The sequence below is a fragment of the Heptranchias perlo genome, chromosome 28, assembly GCF_035084215.1.
Source record: "Heptranchias perlo isolate sHepPer1 chromosome 28, sHepPer1.hap1, whole genome shotgun sequence".
NCBI classification, from domain to species: Eukaryota; Metazoa; Chordata; class Chondrichthyes; order Hexanchiformes; family Hexanchidae; genus Heptranchias; species Heptranchias perlo.
In genome coordinates this window covers 9973912-9992230 of record NC_090352.1, presented here as the reverse complement: position 1 = coordinate 9992230, position 18319 = coordinate 9973912, and the positions used below count along the sequence as shown (strand labels likewise).

The following is an 18319-nucleotide window of genomic DNA, read 5'->3' as shown; positions in this document are numbered from 1 at the left end:
AGTTCAAGGTCAAATAGGATGCCGAGGTTGCAAATAGTCTGGTTCAGCCTAGGACAATGGCCAGGGAGGGGGATAGAATCTGTAGCGAGGGCCGAAGTCAATGTCTTTTGCAGCATAAAAAGGTAACAGTTATTCCCACGGCATGCTAGCCCATTCACATCATAGATAAAGTTGCAAGTTTCAATTCATAGGGGACCCAGGTCTGCTTATACAAACTGTTTTTTTTGCTGTGAACATGAGTAAAGATTGTTGGGAGAGTGTCTGAACTGTGACAGTGGAAAAGGTCCATGCTGCAGAAAAATTCCTGAATGGCTCAAATCTCCCAGTGACAAAAATTGAACCAAACAAACGCCATTATATCGGTTTCATTTCATTTTATAAAAACGGAACAAAGAGCTACCAATGAACAACCAAAACAACTAAATAACTCCAAGCACTCTGTTTGCCTTAAAATAAAATCGAACACAAAAGAAACTGTCAAAAATACTCAAATTTGGCTATCACATGTTGGCATTTCCTGCAATTTTTCCCTCTGTTGGCATCCCTTCTCTCATCTACTCAAAGCATGAACTCTGCTCCATTCCTGGAACTTGGGATGTTAATCTGAGCCTTTGTACGTACACATTCATTGGCCCTCAGCCTCTCCTGCAATGGAGATGCAATGTACGTACGTAATGTGAGAGAGGACGTGGTAACAGGGCACTTAGAAAATGATTAGGCAGTGTCAACATGGTTTTATGAAAGGGAAATCATGTTTGACAAATCTGTTAGAGTTTTTTGAGGATGTAACTAGCAGGGTAGATAAAAGGGAACCAGTGGATGTAATATATTTGGATTTTCAAAAGGCATTCGATAAGGTGCCACACAACCATAAGGTTGTTACACAAGATAAGGGATCATAGAGTTGGGGGTGATATTAGCATGGATAGAGGATTGATTAACGGACAGAAAACAGAGAGTAGGGATAAACGGCACATTTTCAGGTTGGCAGGCTGTGCCTAGTGGGGTGCCACAAGGATCGGTGCTTGGGCCTCAGCTATTTACAATCTACATTAATGATTTAGACAAAGAGACCGAGTGTAATGTATCCAAGTTTGCTGACGATACAAAGCTAGATGGGAAAGTAAGCTGTGAGGAGGACACAGTCTGCAAAGGGATATAGACAGGTTAAGTGAGTGGGCAAGGTGGCAGATGGAGTATAATGTAGGGAAATGTGGGGTTATTCGCTTTGGTAGGAATAATAGAACAGAATATTTTTTTAAATGATGAGAAACTATTAAACATTGGTGTTGAGAAAGATTTAGGTGTCCTCGTACAAGAAACACAAAAAGTTAACTTGCAAGTACAGGAAGCAGTTAGGAAGGCAAATGGCATGTTGGTCTTTATTGCAAGGGGGTTGGAGTACAAGAGTAAGGAAGTCTTACTACAATTGTACAGGGCTTTGGTGAGACCACACCTGGAGTACTGCGTATAGTTTTGGTCTCCTTATCTAAGGAAGGCTATACTTGCTTTGGAGACAGTGCAACGAAGGTTCACTAGATTAATTCCTGGGATTAGAGGGTTGTCCCTATGAGAAGAGATTGAGTAGAATGGGCCTATGGAGTTTAGAAGAATCTCTTTAGAAGATCAATGAGAGGTGGTCTCATTGAAACATGTAACATTCTGAGGGGGCTTGACAGGGTAGATGCTGAGAGGTTGTTTCCCCTGACTGGAGAGTCTAGAACTAGGGGACATAGTCGCAGGATAAGGAGACGGCCATTTAAGACTGAGATGAGGAAGAATTTCTTCACTCAGAGGATGGTGAATCTTTGGAATTCTCTACCCCAGAGGGATGTGGATGCTGAGTCATTGAGAATATTCAAGACTGAGATCGATAGATTTTTGGACTCTCGGGGAATCAATGGATATGAGGTAGGGCAGGAAAGTGGAATTGATGTTGAAGATCAGCCATGATCTTATTGAATGGCAGAGCAGGCTCGAGGGGCCATATGGTCGACTCCTGCGCCTATTTCTTATGTTCTTATGTACCCCAAAGATAAAAACGCTGAGGAAGGCAACAGGAAACCACCACAGCTACTCTCCGAGTAAGTGACTCAACAATCTCATGAGAGATTTGAGTTAGAACCTGCCCGAGGCCAGAACACGACAGACGGACAGATTGACCAGTTACAGTACGCAGGAACTGTGCAGAGCTGCAAGTTAGAAACAAGACGCTAATAAGCAAATTTGATTTAATAAGCTTCCAATGATGATGTTAAACTAGATTTAATAATCATCCTTTAATCCTGCCCAACAAATGCACTAAACACTTGTATGAGATAACAGTCTCTTCCCATGCTACCTATTATTGTACTGCACCAATATGTTACTGACTCTTGTGGAAGATACAAATTGACAAAGTGCCGCAATGTGTATAAATTATGTATAAAACCCAGCTGCAGAACAGTAAATCATCAAAATGTTTACCGCGGCTGTTTTTATATTGGGTTTAGTGATGGTGCTAGAGCCACTAGATCTAAGTGTGGAGGTCCCTACACCTAATGGTGATCCCAGAGTAAAACCATCAGATTCACTAAGGCCAGCTCCAGAAAGATCCTATTTTTAAAAAAACAATTGGTCTTCCCAGTGGTCATCGATAGCAAATCTGGCAGGTTACTGGCTGGTAACCAAGGTCGTTGACACCTCTTCAAACCCAATATTAGAGCAGCTAATAAAGTGCAATCACCTGGTAGCACTCCAAAGGTGGCAGTGGGGGTGGCGCGCGAGAAGTGTCTGGTTGCTGATAGCAAGGGGGGGAGGATTGGTCTGTGTCATAGAACAAAAATTTATTAATGCTTTAAAACAACACAGCCAGTCAGAGGACAAGGGAGAGATTTAGCAAGGCTGTAAATTATAGGCATGGCCATTATCGAGGTTTCATTCTATTTAACTACATGTGATTAAAGTCCCTGCTGAAGCCAAGTGATAGAGAAGTCTGAGTTACTCGTTACCTAAGTATACGTAGACAGGGGTTGTTTGATAATGTTTTATAAAGTACACAGCCATGACAGGGGTTGTTTGATAATGTTTTATAAAGTACACAGCCATTTATGTTTCCACACGGGGGCTTTTTCCTTTGTTCCTTTCCTTCATTTTGCAGATTTTACTTTTCTTTTTAAACTTTGTTTCCCTGTCTTAGGATATCTGGCAATCTCCTTCCGCATGCATAAATCTGGAAGGAAGAGTTAAAGCACAGAATATAGAATGCTAAACGCTAACTGCATTTAAAGGGGCACTGCCTGTTGGTGAACTACACTGAAGATGCCTAATTCCATCATATGTAGCTTAATGAAATTGGGATCCAACCAGAACTCATTAAAGTACCACTCAAATTCAAATTCTAAAACTGCAACACCTCTCGTCACTCCTGAACTCCCCAAGATCAGTTCAAACTACATTGGAATAACGTTCTGGCATTGCCAACGTCTGCTGTGGCACAATATCAAGGCAGTTTGAGCTCCAAATTCTGCATCCCTGAATAAAGAACATCATGTTATGTGTGGTATTGTGTCACTTGGTGATGCATTCTGGACATGCTCGGTTGTTAATGGCTCATCTACTTTATAGCACTGTTGCTGACAGCAGACCTGAGGCCCGATTTCAACAGCAGTGCTGTAAACTAATACTACCCCACCCACAAGTGCTTCCCACCTTCCAGAATGCCATCTCCTCCCTCCTCTTACCCCATCCAAGACTTCCAGGACCAAATCCTGAGCCCCTTCAAGTGCTTCTTGGAGCCCACCTCCCTCCAGCTTCCCTGATCCTACTCCCCCAAAGTGCTCCCAGGCCTCACATCCCACCCCATGAATACTTGCAAGCCTTAGCCACCCGTGCATAAATGCTCATTTATTCAGCCTTACCATGAAGTGCTCCAACAGAGAGACCATGACTCCACTGAGTGCTCCCAGAGTGTACCACCCCCCCCCCCCAATTAATCCCAAGCCTACCCCCAAATCTCTTAGATGCCATAACCCCCTCCACCAACTCCTTCCCATGCATCAACCCAACCTTGGCTTTCTTCTGGCTGTAGTTCCCCTCCACCCCTGCTCCAGCTTGTGGCCCTGCCCCTCTGGCCCCCAACCTCACTTTCTCCCTCCCTCACCCATATGCACTGCATTATTTCCCTGAATGCTTAGTAACCACATTCATACCTCCCATCTTGGAGAGTGCCCAGAGCTTTAAAAGAAACCAACAAAAAGGAGCACATCAGTAAAAGAATATGTGTGATTGGCATTAGGAGATATATAGGAGAGGACGAGAAAGAGTGGTAGTATAAGAGAGTCAGACAGAAATACACGCAATGGGAAGAAAATTGTGAGCAAGTCGTACAGAGAAAAGTGGAACAAAAACAAAGAGAAGAAACACGGAAACAATTATAAAGCGGAAACTGAGCAGGACATCAACCCGTTTGAAAAATTGTGTATTCCTCCAATGGCTCAGTTGATAAGTCCAAAACCCAGTGTAAAACTGAGCCATACAAAATAGGATGATCCGAGGTTTGGTCTCTGGTCTGTCCTGAGTTCGATTATTCAGATCTAGTTTTCTTAACATTCTCCAGTGGAGGTGTGCAGAGACAGCAAGGTTGAGCCAGAGGAGTAATAAAAGGGACAGAGAGAAGTGCGAAGGCTCTGGCAATCAGCAACAGTTAGTATTGCCAGCACTGACAGTAGTTCAAGCAATAAATTTGATTTTAATCTTATACAAAAACAGAAATTGAGTTTGTAGATGTAAGAAAAGCAGATGAGGAAATAATAGCACACCAGTGACTGAAGTGGGGGGAAAAGAACATCTGTCCCTGGGGAAGCAATTAATCAAAACAATCCAATTAAATTCAACTCATCCAGATGGTTTGGAATCTAAGAAACCAATGAATTCAATGTCAGGCCCAGGTTGAAATTTTCTTTTTCCGACGTATTTGGTGGTACAATAGGGCACATGCAAATAGCAACTGTGATGAGGGCAGCTGTCTAATGATCTATCTCTGGTGATTGCTGGAGTGTACCAATTCTGAAAATTGTATAGGGATATTACACCCTTCTCATAAAGCTCTTCCACATTCTTGCTGGAGCTCCAGGAAGCTTGTGTTCAAGCAGAAGTCCCCTCCTCCGAACGCCACTCTCCCCTTCTTACTTGACGTGTGCCATAGCCCCCATTTCTGGCTTAAAGAGGCACTTGCATGCCATGGAATGTGGGTTCCCAGGCACCAGAGGCATGGAAGTCACCTATTTTACATTACAGTGTGTCATCAGCCCACACCTGCCATGATGAGAGTAAACCACGACTGAATATCTAGAAACTGATGGAAACATTCCAGTGCAGCTTGTCTTGGTTTCCCAAACCCCAGAATTGGGATACTAGGCCAGGGCCATTTAAGGGTGCTTTTTACTAGTTGGCATGGCTTTGAAGACATTCATCCTCTTTTTGTAAGGCAGCAGAACATGTGGCCCAAAAGGCATCCAGTACCACTGGATTTGGACAGGAACTCCTCTCTGGGTGTAATTACTTCCCTTTTGTTAAGCGGTCTCTAGTTGATGGGATTTCAGTGCTGTTAGTCCAATAACTCCATAGGAATCAGATATGTTTTGTCCACATGATGTATAATTTTTGGGACCATTCGTTCGCAGGACTGACCATTACTAGCAAGTGCTTGTTAATGTCCTACTGGGAATGACCAGAGCCAGTTTGGCAACTGCCATGGCCACCTTACTTTTGCTGGTTCTGTTTCTCGATTTTATCCTGAACGACAACCTACAACCAAGTCGCCTCTTTATGGATGCAACTTAAGAACCCAGGACATGGGTGGGAGGCAACAGCGTCAAAGTTTTAGCCACATGCATTTTATATCAGGGATAACGAATGGGCAGCTACAATCTGGGCAGTACAGTATTTGGCAGTAATTGATGTCCACAACTGGCGCGGTGTTAAGCTTGTTGCGATGCTGACCATATTTCATAGATCAGTGGCACTGATACCAAATGACAAACACAGCAGCTTGGGGAAGAAAACCCTCTGTGCAAAGTGAGAAAACTCCATGTTGGTACCTCAGCCACTTGTTTGTTTGCCTCCTGTATTGTGACTCTCTTCCTGGCCAACTCGAAAGCTACCGATTGTTTGTTGCCCCACTACTTATAACTGAGCTCATCTACAGACTAACAGAAGGAAAATCAAAATAAAATTGAACTGACACTTTTTATTTTTACGACAATCCCCATAAGGACAGGACTGTTCTACTGATTTTGTTCTAAAGAACAACAGTGACTCCACTTCAAAAGTAATTCATTGACTATGGGATGTCCCGAAGACATGACAAAGCACAATATAAATAAAAGCTCACTCTTTTTAGAGATGTGCTGGTTGGCATCAATCATTACAGGTCTGTATAGATGCTATAATTCTCAGGACGAAAACTTGAAATCGAAAAAAAGACTAAGCAGTTGAGAAATAGAATTAAAAATGAAAGATATGAGAAACTGTAAGGGCTGTGTAATCACAGAATCAAACAGCACTGAAGGAGGCCATTGAGCCCATCATGCCAGCTCTTTGGTCCCACTCCCCTGCTCTTTCCCCATAGTCCGGCAAATTTTTCCCCTTCAAGTACATATCCAATTCCCCTTTGAAAGGGACTATTGCTTCCACCACCCTTTCAGGCAGTGTATTCTGCAGGTGTAATCTAACTTACACCTGCAGAGAAGCTGAATTCTCATCCCAATCCAACAGTGAGAGATGAGACATGGGGAGTGAAGAGATTTTTGGCTGGAGAACTGGTGCGATTGCAATCCTGAGGCTTCAAATGATGTGACTGTGGACCATCACTGCCTGCCGACAAGGCCATGACGACATTAAGTGTGCACCAAATATATGGCTTCTCCAGAACCATTCAAGTTAGGCTTTATTCCTGAAGGATGTTTGATGAAGAATGGATTTAATGACATTAAAAACAACTTGAGCAGCAACATTTGCTGACAGCCACATAAATCTAAGAGCACTTTTTAATCACAACCAACCAGCCTACAGCAACAATCACAAAGTCATTTTTTCCCCCAAGTTGCTGAAATGAGATATTGTGTTAGCTCCAATTCCTCATATCTACAAAGCAACACTGCTTCCCCGTCACTCTCGCCCATTCCTCTGCGAGGAGACACTTTCTCTAAGAACAACAATCACATTTTCAGCAGGTGTGGTTTCATAGGTGTTGGTGAGCTCTCCAATCCCTTGCCCAAACTGCCATTCATGATGGATGAACCTGGGTAACAGCAATCAACGAAGGAAGGTTTCTGGGGGGGAAAGAGAATAGAGGGGAGAAAGGAGGGAAGGAAGAGATCACAGCTGACTCTGATCCTCACCCAACTGGATAGTCAAGAATGAATGAATAAACCTATATTTATATAGCACCTTAACATATCCTCAGAACATCTCAAAACACTTTACAACCAGCAGCTTATTTTTGACGTGCATTCACTTATGCAGGTAAACTCAACAAACAATTAGTACAAATCAAGGTCCCAGCAGCAAATGAATGAATGATCAGATAATCTGTTTCTAGACGTTTTGGTTGGGGGAGAAAGGTTGTCCAGGACATAAGTATTCCCTGCTCACTGAATAGTGCCATGAGATCTTATACATTGACCCAATTAACGTCTCATCTGAAAGATGACACCTCCGACAACAGAGCACTCCCTTCACTTAGGAGTAGGAACATTCCCTAGCCTGGGAGTTACGGTCAGTTAATTCGGAGTCTGAAACTGCCCGAGAACTATACTGGGTCGTGCATTTGCCCAGAGAGTCACCAGGAGAATTTATAAAACGGGAGAACATTCTCCAACAACAGCAGAGCCTTGGTGCAACATCTTCACCAGGCTGTGAAGGGTAGAAAATGGCAAGCGGGAGTTGGGTGCTTCATCACAGGAGTAAAGTCCCAGCAGTACGCCAACCCACAACTCTCAGCTGCACTAATGCTGTAAATCATCCACAGGAGAGAGAATGACCAAGTTTATGAATAAAACATTCCGACCACTGTGCCTTAGGTTTCTCCCTTTGAAGAGGCAGTGTCAAGTTGTTGAGCAAGCTTTTCTCTCTGTTCATTCACCTGCAACATGGTGGTGTGCCAATGAGTGGCATTTTGAGTTTCTATTCCTCCCCAAAATGGCAAAAGTCCCCCAATAACCCTTTGCCGCCCATAACCCTTTGCGACAAATATTGAAGGTTACTGCCCCGCAAAAAGTTAAAGAATTCGGCAATACAGCTGTCTCCGTACTTTTGCAAAACTGAGTAAAACAAAAACTCAACACTCTTGCAGTCGGAGGGAGGGACACACCCGACATTCTGCAACATTCAATCCCATCAGTTTAATCCCCAAATGCATTTAATGGGCATTCTCATTTTAGGATATAAAACTGTTGATCTGATTGTAGTTCTACCAGAGCCTGAAAGTCTGTGCTCACCAGGTTCTCATCAGTAATATAGGAAAGCACATCAGTGTAGTGTTAATTACCTCAAGGCAGTGTGGTGCATTGCTAAACCAACATCCCCAATTAAGGACAAGTTGCATTATCTACTTTTTCTTTCACCGCAAGCAACTAAGAGTAGGAATAGACTGGATGTTAGACAGTTCCTCTTTTCCCCAGACAGTAGTGAGCCTCTGGAATACATTGCCAGCTGGTGTGGTGGGTGCTGACTCTCTGCTTTCAAGATGGAGCTGGACCGGTTCCTGACTGGGGCAGAGATCACATCATATAGAAGGTAAGCATCTTTTATAGGTAACACTTGGTCCATGTGATCTCCTGGACTGGTTTTGATCGCCCGAGGGGATCAGAGAGGAATTTTCCAGAGTATGCTTTTCCTTATTGGCCCTGGATTTGTCTTTTTTTTGCCTCTCCTCTCCCAGGAGATTCCATGGCTGTGAGGGAAAGGGTGGGGGGGGTGGGGGAAGAGAAGTGGGTGCGTCTAGTCATCATGCTCCAACCATCATGGTGCATGGGGCAGGCTTGTATCCTGCCTGGCAATTTTGTATGTTTACATGTGATATCACAGGTGAGAGGAAACTGAGGCAAGACCCCTCCTCACAGGGGGCAGGTACAGTTGCCCCCAGCTGTCCTTTGGCACTTCTCGACAACCAGCTCAATGCAGCAGAGGTTCGACACCAACGGGCTGCACCTGGCTCTTGGGAATCGGGACTTCATTAGTCCCCAGCTTTTGAATTTAAATAAATAAAACATTGAAATGTATCCCAGCAGGTCAGTGCCACCAGGAGAGGAGGAGAGAAAGAAAGAAAATTGTTCTCTGAAAAAGCTGGCTGATTCACATCAGCTTTGTGCCATACTCGGAGACAGCAAGTAAACACTGAGCAGCTGGCCAACCACTAATCTTTAAAGCCCAGCGTTATGGGCTGCTAACAAGATCAGTTTCCTGTTGCTGGCACATCAAGACTGGAGTAAAAGACCCGGCACATTTCACAAAACCAGAAAAGAAACATTTTCTAACAGCAAGCTGAATGGAAAACAACAAAATGATGGGACGGTGCACCCACCTCAAATTATGCACTACTACAAAACTCACCCCACCCCGCAAAGTGTGCAAGTTATACACATCCACCTGCAACCTCTAGGCCAGATTTTATAACGTGCACTCCTGCACTGACTACACTACATGCACAATTGTTTTCAATATTGTTCCTGCTACTGTGGAATCCATCTCGCAAAAAATTTGGGGGTGTGGTGGTGTGAAGGGTTCGACAGTACTAGGGGCCACTGCCAGTACTGCAGAACCACTGCTTAAAGCAGCAGTAACCTCAGAACCAGAAATGTAACCTCCTCTCCACTACACCAGTTATCCCCATTTATATATGTGGTGTCTCCCTCTTTTGAGGAAGTGCACGTGTCTCAAAAACGACTTTGGCAGCAGCCACAAGACTGGCTGGTATGTGTCATCGGGCTGAGCCTGCTGCTGCTCGGCAACCTGCCCAATTTACACTGCGGGACAGTGGTGCCTGCGATGGGGTAAACCCATCAGTTGGCCACGAACCTTCTCTAACGGACAAGGGTCAGAAAGAAAGAGTGGCCCCTGACGTACAGCAAAAGCTGTGTTGCTCCTTTATGGTTATTGCCAGCAACATCACTGGGTGAGGTCACCCTCTCTCAGGGTGGCACTCTGCGCCCACGACACATTTTGAAGCACTGGTGCTGGATTTGGGCCGCCACCCACTCAATGCAAACGTAAGTATTTGCTCTCCTTCACCAGCTAAATCTTGGGGCCTCACCTGCAATATAACTTATGTATTACTCGAGGATCTTCCATGGCATTGCTCACAGGGTGCGCTGTTTTACATAGGAGTAACACAATGTATTATTGTGCTACTGTATAGGTGTGTCCCTTTAAACAATCAGGTCAGATGGTTAAGTAAACAGTTTAATTGTCATCTGGACAGGGACGTTTGCAAATTGTGAAGTGCTGGTCAGTTTCAGCTCCAAATCAGAAAAAGTGACATGAAATAAGTGGCATTTTTTCTGTTTTTTTATTAAATTGTTTTGCTTCTGCAACGTGTCTGGCTACCAGTTTGTTCACATTATTTAAAAAAGTGAGCGCACAGGTACAAGTTACATATGCAGAAATGAAACTGGAGACTTGTTAGGTCTACAACAAGCAAGGCAGCTCCCCTCTTTCTCCTTGCCTCCATGGCCTTGCCCCATCCTAGCTCCGTAACCTCCTCCAGCCCTACAACCCTCCGAGATCTCTGCCCTCCTCCAATTCTGGCCTCTTGCACGTCCCCGATTTTAAACGCTCCACCATTGGCGGCCGTGCCTTCAGCTGCCTGGGCCCTAAGCTCTTGAATTCCCTCCCTAAACCTCTCCGCCTCTCTCTCCTCCTTTAAGACGCTCCTTAAAACCTACCTCCCACCTGTCCTAATATCTCCTTTATGTGGCTCGGTTTTGTTTGCTAAAGCTCCTATGAAGCACCTAGGGACATTTTACTACGTTAAAGGCACTATATAAATGCAAGTTGTTGTTGCAATTCCTCAGTACGAGGAGTTCTTTTCCGCAAATAAGCAATAAGAACTGCAGCCCCCAGCCGATACAGGGAGCCCAGCAGCATGTTTCAGTTTTTAATTATTCATGGCTCTCTGGCATGCCAGCAACTTAATTATAGTTTCAGTCACTAATCTGCATAGGAGAGAGACAGAGGGAATAATGTACAATGGTTTCAATGAGGCAGGGGGAGCTCAAAACTAAACAAAAAGAGAACTCTTGCTGCTACCTTAACGGACAGACTTAATAAAACTAGGACTGCAGCAGGGACGTGATCGTTAAGAACAACTTGCATTTATATAGTGCCTTTAACATAGTAAAACGTCCCAAGGCGCTTCACAGGAGCGTTATCAAACAAAATTTGATACCGATCCACATAAGGAGATATTTGGACAGGTGACCAATAGCTTGGTCAGAGGTATGTTTTAAGGAGTGTCTTAAAGGAGAGAGAAAAAAAGAGAAAATTCCAGAGCTTAGGCCGTAGACAGCTGAAGGCACGGCTGCCAATGGCAGAGCGATTAAAATCGGGGATGTTCAAGAGGCCAGAATTGGAGGAGCGTAGAGATCGCCAGAGGGTTGTAGGGCTGGAGGAGGTTACAGAGGAGTGGTGAGGCCGTGAAAGGATTTAAAAACAAGGATGAGAATTTTGAAATCAAGGCACTGCTGGACCGGGAGTCAATGTAGGTCAGCGAGCACAGGGGTGATGGGTGAACGGGACTTGGTGCCATTTTGGATGAGCTCAAGTTTATGGAGGGTGTAAGGAGCGGTTTCCTCTCCGATCTTCTCTCCACTAGGCACCGACTCTTGCAACAGCACAGTCCACTCTCTAAGACTTCACCCAAAGAGCCACTCGTCACGTGCAGCAAGACTCTGTCAGCCGCTATTCGATCATGTGGGCAGGGCCACACACAAGAAATCCAGCTCATCCTCCGTTCAGTCACCACTAGCTTGTACAGCAAAGTCAAATTCTAGTTTTTGCCTTTTTACATCGGGTCTTCATTGGATTTGACACTCAACATCACAAGATTCGAAACAGTGTAAAAGAAGGACAACTCTGGGTGCATCCATCGAACATGCAGGCACCGGGACAAATCTACAAATGCACTAAGCGGATCCAGAAGTACAAGCCTTCTTTATCACAGATTGAGCAATCAGCGTGGGCAATCTCCACTTACTTCCTGGAAGGCATGAATCCAAAACACAAATCACTCCCTGCACAATTTGTTTTAGGAACCACACTCCAAAAGTAGACAAATTTAATTTTAAAAAATACCCAGATCTTCAGGAGTCAATGAAATAATAAGAAATGATCCGTTAACACCAAGAGTCGGTCAATATCATCACTAGAACTTGAGTAAAATGGTCATGGTGGGCATGTGAAATGTACATACATCCATTTAAATTACAATTAACATCCAGAAGTTATAAATCACTGGTTAGGCCCCAGCTGGAGTATTGTATTCAAATTTGGGCACCACACTTTATGAAGGATGTCATGGTCTTAGGGAGGGTGCAGAAGAGATTTACTAGAATGGTGGCAGGGATGAAGGACTTCAGTTATGTGGAGAGACTGGAGAAGCTGGGGTTGTTCTCCCTAGAACAGAGAAGGTTACGGTGAGATTTGATAAGTGTTCAAAATCATGAACGGTTTTGATAGAGTAAATAAAGAGAAACTGTTTCCAGTGGCAGAAGGGTCAATAACCAGAGGGCATAGATTTAAGGTGATTGGCAAAAGAACCAGAGGCGACATGAGGAAGCATTTTTCTTTTACACAACGAGATATGATCTGGAATGCACTGCCTGAAAGGGTGGTGGAAGCAGATTGAATAATAACTTTCAAAAGGGAATTAGAAAACATTTACAGGGCTATGGGGAAAGAGCACGGAAGTGGGACTAATTGGACAGCTCTACCAAAGAGCCAGCACAGACACGATGGGCTGACTGGTCTCCTTCTGTGCTATATGGTACTATGATAAGTATAATTGCAGATTTTGCTCTTCCAAATTCGGATTGTGTCTGGAGGGAGCACTTTGAATTATCAAACAACCCAACTCTAGGGTGAAATACTGAAGATGCTGGTGGTAATGCTGCGGTGATAAAGTAAGAGCATCACAGAAAAACATAGCGTAATATTAAATAGTATTGGCTAAGTGTAAAATTTTCATTACAAAAACTTGTATTTCTACAGCACCTTTAAGATAGTAAATGCCCCACAAAAGCATAACTGATGCTGAGCGGCAGGGAGGGGTGACTGAAAGCAGGGTCAAAGAGGTAGATTTGGAGGAGGTACTCAAAGATGGGGAAAGCGAATTGGTATCAACACTACACCAGTGCTTTGCACTGAATCTGGTGACCCAAGCACTTATCCTGTGCGGCTGGTTTAAAAGCTGCATGAACAGAATATCACAACAATCTCCTAGTTCTAGAATAAGTAAAACTGAAAATAATCGTAGTAATCTAGATTAGGGGTCTGAGCTTCAAAAAAGCCTCTGCAGGGAACAAAGGGCCCACAAAGATACTGAAATGCTGCGCTGTTTGGTTTTCACCAATAGGCGGCAGTCTATTTACAAAGCTCACTGATGACCCCTTGTGGTAGAATGCTGGTCCTGCACTATTCCAACACAGGAACGGACCCTTGTAAAATGTTCAAAGACCTTACTCATGGGGCAACTTTCCAACTTCGCACTGCTGGCGGAAGTTTCGCCCGCCATAAATGCATATCAGACATTTAGGCATGCAGTTATTGGACCAGCTAAATTAACGGTCAGAAAACCGTGCACAACTTGCACCCAAGTTCACCATATGCACTCCCAGGTCGTGAAGCTCCCCGTTGAGAGTGCCAAGTCGGAAAGAATTGCCCAAGTGTCAACTTGGCTCAATTGGTAACACTCGGGTCTCTGAGCAATAAGTTTGTGGGTTCAAGCTTCACGCCAAGACTCGAGCACACAACCTGCGCTGACACTTAAGTGCAGTATCGAGGGAGCAATGGATTTTAGAAGGTACCACCTTTCGGGTGAGTTGTTAAACCGAGGCTCCATCCGCCTGTTCTGATAGACGTTAAAGATTCCATGGCACTGTTCAAAGAAGAGGTGACCTCCAAGTGTCCTGGCTAACATTCATCCCTCAACCAACACCGCCAAAAAGATTAACTGCTTATTCATCTCACTGGCATTCGTTTGATCTTGCTGTGCGCAACGTGGCTGTCACAGTTACACACAGAACAATACCTGTGCAACGTAATTCAATTTCTATGAAATATGTGGGGACATTTCAGAGTGTTGTGATGAGGTGATATATAAATTCAAATGGTTTCTTTAGAAGTCCTCAAGTGTCCAACCACAAACTAGTTGTTCCCCTGTTGGTGATGATCAAAACTCTGCACAGCCATGGTCAAAGCAACAGGAAAAAAGGTCAAACTGAATGTGGCCCAGTAAGTGCTATAGAAAGAAAGTTAGCACTTCTTCTAGGAAGTGAAAGGTCAGTGATGAGTAATATTAACCTCCCTCTTCCAACTGTTGTCAATACACAAGCTATGCAGAGAGATGAATAAATGTAATGTTTGATTAATGTTACCTGACTTTGCAGTGGGGCCTTGAATCCAATCACAAACATATACTCAGGTTTCAACAGTACACACAACATACTCCATTCTTTGGTAATTCAACAGAAAGCACATTCGACCGAGGGTTTATCCACTGAATGAGCCACAAACAATGCACGTTACATCAATCTTGTACCCCAACGTGTTAATGAACAACTCTCGCCCTTCCTGAATAAAGTCATCCTGGAATTCTATTGATACCATCAATATCCACTGATTCAAATCTCTTGTGGAGGGCTCCCAAAAGAAAGAAAAAAATTTCAATCTCTGCCAAAACAAATTCCAAGATAAACTTTTGCCTGAATGTAGAGGCGACAGCAGCATTTGTATTCAGAAGGGGTGCGATTGTGGCAGATGGGGGAGGAGGGAGGGTCAGGAGGAAGTGCTCCACACAATATGCTCAGACTGCGTGGGCTGTTCATGCTAAACAGGGCTCTCCCCGGCTGCCAGCAGCAGCTCACTGATACACTGGGGCTATTCACTGATCGAAGCCAGTGAACATTATACAACCGAATCCAAACACCACCACATGCCGTATTGAGAACCGACTGCTTTCATTCGTTGGTTTACCCGGTTAGTACTCAGTGATAAGGTTGGACAGATCTGGTCTTCATAGCTTCCCACTTGCTTCGGGATTTATAAAAAAACAGCAACGAATGGCTTTGTTTGAACGTCTGTCAAACACCAGCATACACGTTTGCAAAAAAATATATAAATTATACATGCTGCCTCCACACCATCCAGCCTCATCGACTCAAGCGGCAGTGTTAACAAAAGCTTGGACAATGGAGTGCTTTACTCTACAGCTGCCTTTGTAACACTTGTATCGAGAACTGCAGGGAAGCTGGTCAGTCCCAAACAAAAGCTACAACACTTCAAATTGTTAAGGGTTAATATTACGGTTCCCAGGTATTTCTCACTGTTTTAAAAGACTCCCATCTGGGGTTTGCTGTAGCTTCTGGCCCTCCAGCCTCCCGTCAGTTGCACACACTTACCGTTTTTCCAATATCCATTGTGGAAGTCTGTGTATTTATGTCCTGCTTCCTCCACACGCACAACAAACCGCGAGAGAGAGAGGGGGGGAAAAAAGCAGAGTTGTATCCAGAGAGACTCCAGTAGCTACAATCTTATAGTCCTTACACAATCTTTCATCGATAGCTTGTGGGACCTGCCACTTAACCTGCGACAGAAAAGAACATGGCCTGCCCTTTCCAGTTAAGTCCAAGTCCAATTGAACGGGAGCTTGTTTTTCCCCCCCTCTTCTTCCCCTCCCAGCAGCACAAACAGAACCTTTTCTTCCCCCTCCCTTTCTGCAAAGTCTGGAAGTCGTTACAACCAGGACTGAGAGGCTGCTTGCAAAGATACCATCTCCAGCTGAGAGCTTCCGGACAGGGGGAGGAGGAAGGAGACTGGGGAGGGGAGGGGAGGGGAGGGGAAGGCGGGGGGGGATGGGGAGGAGGCAGGGGGGAGTCTGACAGCTGACATCCTCATTCACAGGAAACTAGCGTCTGATGATTGTCATTTTTTTTTTACGTCACTTTACTGATTAGAAGCTCCCCGGGGTTTCACAAACAGAGGCTGTCCTGCCCACATCACACACACATTTAAAAACATGTATTTAAATAAGAAAAGAGATCACCTTATTTCAAATACCAGAGCAATTGTGGGAGGGAGGGAGGGAGGGAGGAGGAAGAAGCATTCAACATGCTGTTGGACTCTCAGCAACAAAGCTCAGGAAATTAACCCTGCCTGACAAAAGGACAGATTTCACCCGTCGTTACCAAAACCTTTAATCCCTTTTTATTTTCCACTGAAAGAAAACCCCCTCCAACACCGGAGATCACTGATCAGTGTGCAGTTAACCGTTAATTACTACTAAGTTAATGTTAAGAGTCTGGCAAAAAAATGTACGTTGTCCATGTTTAGTGCAAGTTCCAAGAGACTTTATAAACGTAGAGCCTCACCCAGCAACAACTAGCAGACACTCCATGGCATTGCTCGCAGTCTGTTGGCGCTATATCAGGAGCGTTATACCACGTAACACAATCATGGAAATTTCAGCACTGAAGGAGGCCATTCAGCTCATCGTGCCCTTTCCAATGCTGTTCCACATCAAAGCCTCCTTCTCTAATCCCATGTCCTGCTCTTTCTCTCCCTTTCTCTCTCTCTCATGCCCTTCAATCTTTTTCTTCATCTTCATTTCTCTTAAAATGTGATTGACTGAATCTCAATAGCCACTTGTGGTAAGGCATTCCATATTCTAAGAACACTGAGCAAATTTCTTCCAACCTTCCCCTTTATGCTTTCAGTGCTAATGCTGAGGTTATGCCCTTTTAGCAACAAATCACCAACCAGAGGAAATAATCTTTCACTGTTCACCTTTCCAGATCATTTGAAAACTGATCTATTGAAAACTGAACAATTCTATTCTTAACCTTCTCTGCTCTACTTTTTGCAAGTTTCTCGACGTAATTATATCCTCTCATCCCCGGTATCCTCTTAATGACTCAATGTTGCTATTTTTTTCAATGCTCAAATGCCATCTTTCGGATGAGACGTTAAGTCGAGGCCCCATCTGCCCTCTCAGGTAGACGTAATATGGCTCTATTTCGAAGAAGAGCAGGGGAGTTCTCCCCGGTGTCCTGGCCAATATTTATCCCTCAACCAACATCGCTAAAGACAGATTATCTGGTCATTATCACATTGCTAGTGGTAGGACCCTGCCGCGCGCAAATTGGCTGCGGCGTTTCCTACATTACAAAAGTGGCCGCACTTCAAAGGCTGTAAAACGCTTCAGGACTTCGAGGTCGTGAAAGGCACTATATAAATGCAAGTCTTCTTTTCTCAAATAATGGATGGGAGTGCTCGGGACTGGGAACACAGGGGAACTGTAGACTCTGGCTGCTAAGCCATTTACTGCGATCGGGATTAACTGCTGGACTGAGTATAAAAGTTTTTTTTTAAATCGCGCGTTTCAATTTGTAGAAGGTGCGTTCTACTTATGGAGAATGCCGTCAAAATGTTCACAAGAAGAGGGCACTGCAGGAAGCTCAAATTCTAAAATTTAGCTATACGATCATTTCAACTGTCTCATAACATCTGTTTCTTTAAATCTCTTGCAAGCCAAACAGCTACGACCCAACGGCTCCACCCACAGTCATTTAACATCTATCAGATAATCTATCCATCCTTTGCTTAAGCTGCTTTCTGAGAAGCTTGATTCCCCCAGACAAACTTTTATACCTCTCAAGTTTTCACTCTATAAAACCCAAGTTTAAGACGAGAATATTTTGCTCTTTAGTTCCTCTCTAGAAAAAGTTTGCCATGTGACAGGTGATTGCTTCAGCGTCTGTGTTTCTCACGCAACCAAAGGGATCAACCCATTACTCAAAGGGGTACAATCACATCGGGACCAGCCATCAGCCTTTGCACCAGGATGTCACGAACAGGATGTCTTGTCACTAACAGCAGTTGGTGGCCGAGTCAGACTGCTTCAACCAGTACATTACGGAGTGAGATTTTATACTTCGTCTATGGACCTGCAAGTCAGGAGTTAAAGTTGATTTTTTTTGGTTAAAAAAATTCTCTTCACAATTGAATTACAGTAAACAAAAACATCTTGGTTTATTACTGCTGCCGTTAAGGCCTTTTCACTGTA

General features: G+C 44.1%; 1 protein-coding gene across 2 annotated transcripts in view; it reads right to left on the bottom strand.

Annotated features, from left to right (window-relative positions):
• Positions 1 to 18319, bottom strand: part of hip1 (huntingtin interacting protein 1) — a 228191-nt gene that overhangs the window by 174565 nt on the left and 35307 nt on the right. Inside the window, exon 1 of one of the 2 annotated variants that reach the window (XM_068008050.1) lies at positions 15657 to 15970. The exons of the other annotated variant lie outside the window; for it this stretch is intronic. Within the exon in view, the coding sequence (XP_067864151.1) occupies positions 15657 to 15674 (18 nt within the window). The 5' untranslated portion in view covers positions 15675 to 15970. Of the gene's footprint in view, positions 1 to 15656; positions 15971 to 18319 lie in introns of those variants that run through there. 2 annotated transcript variants of the gene reach the window in all.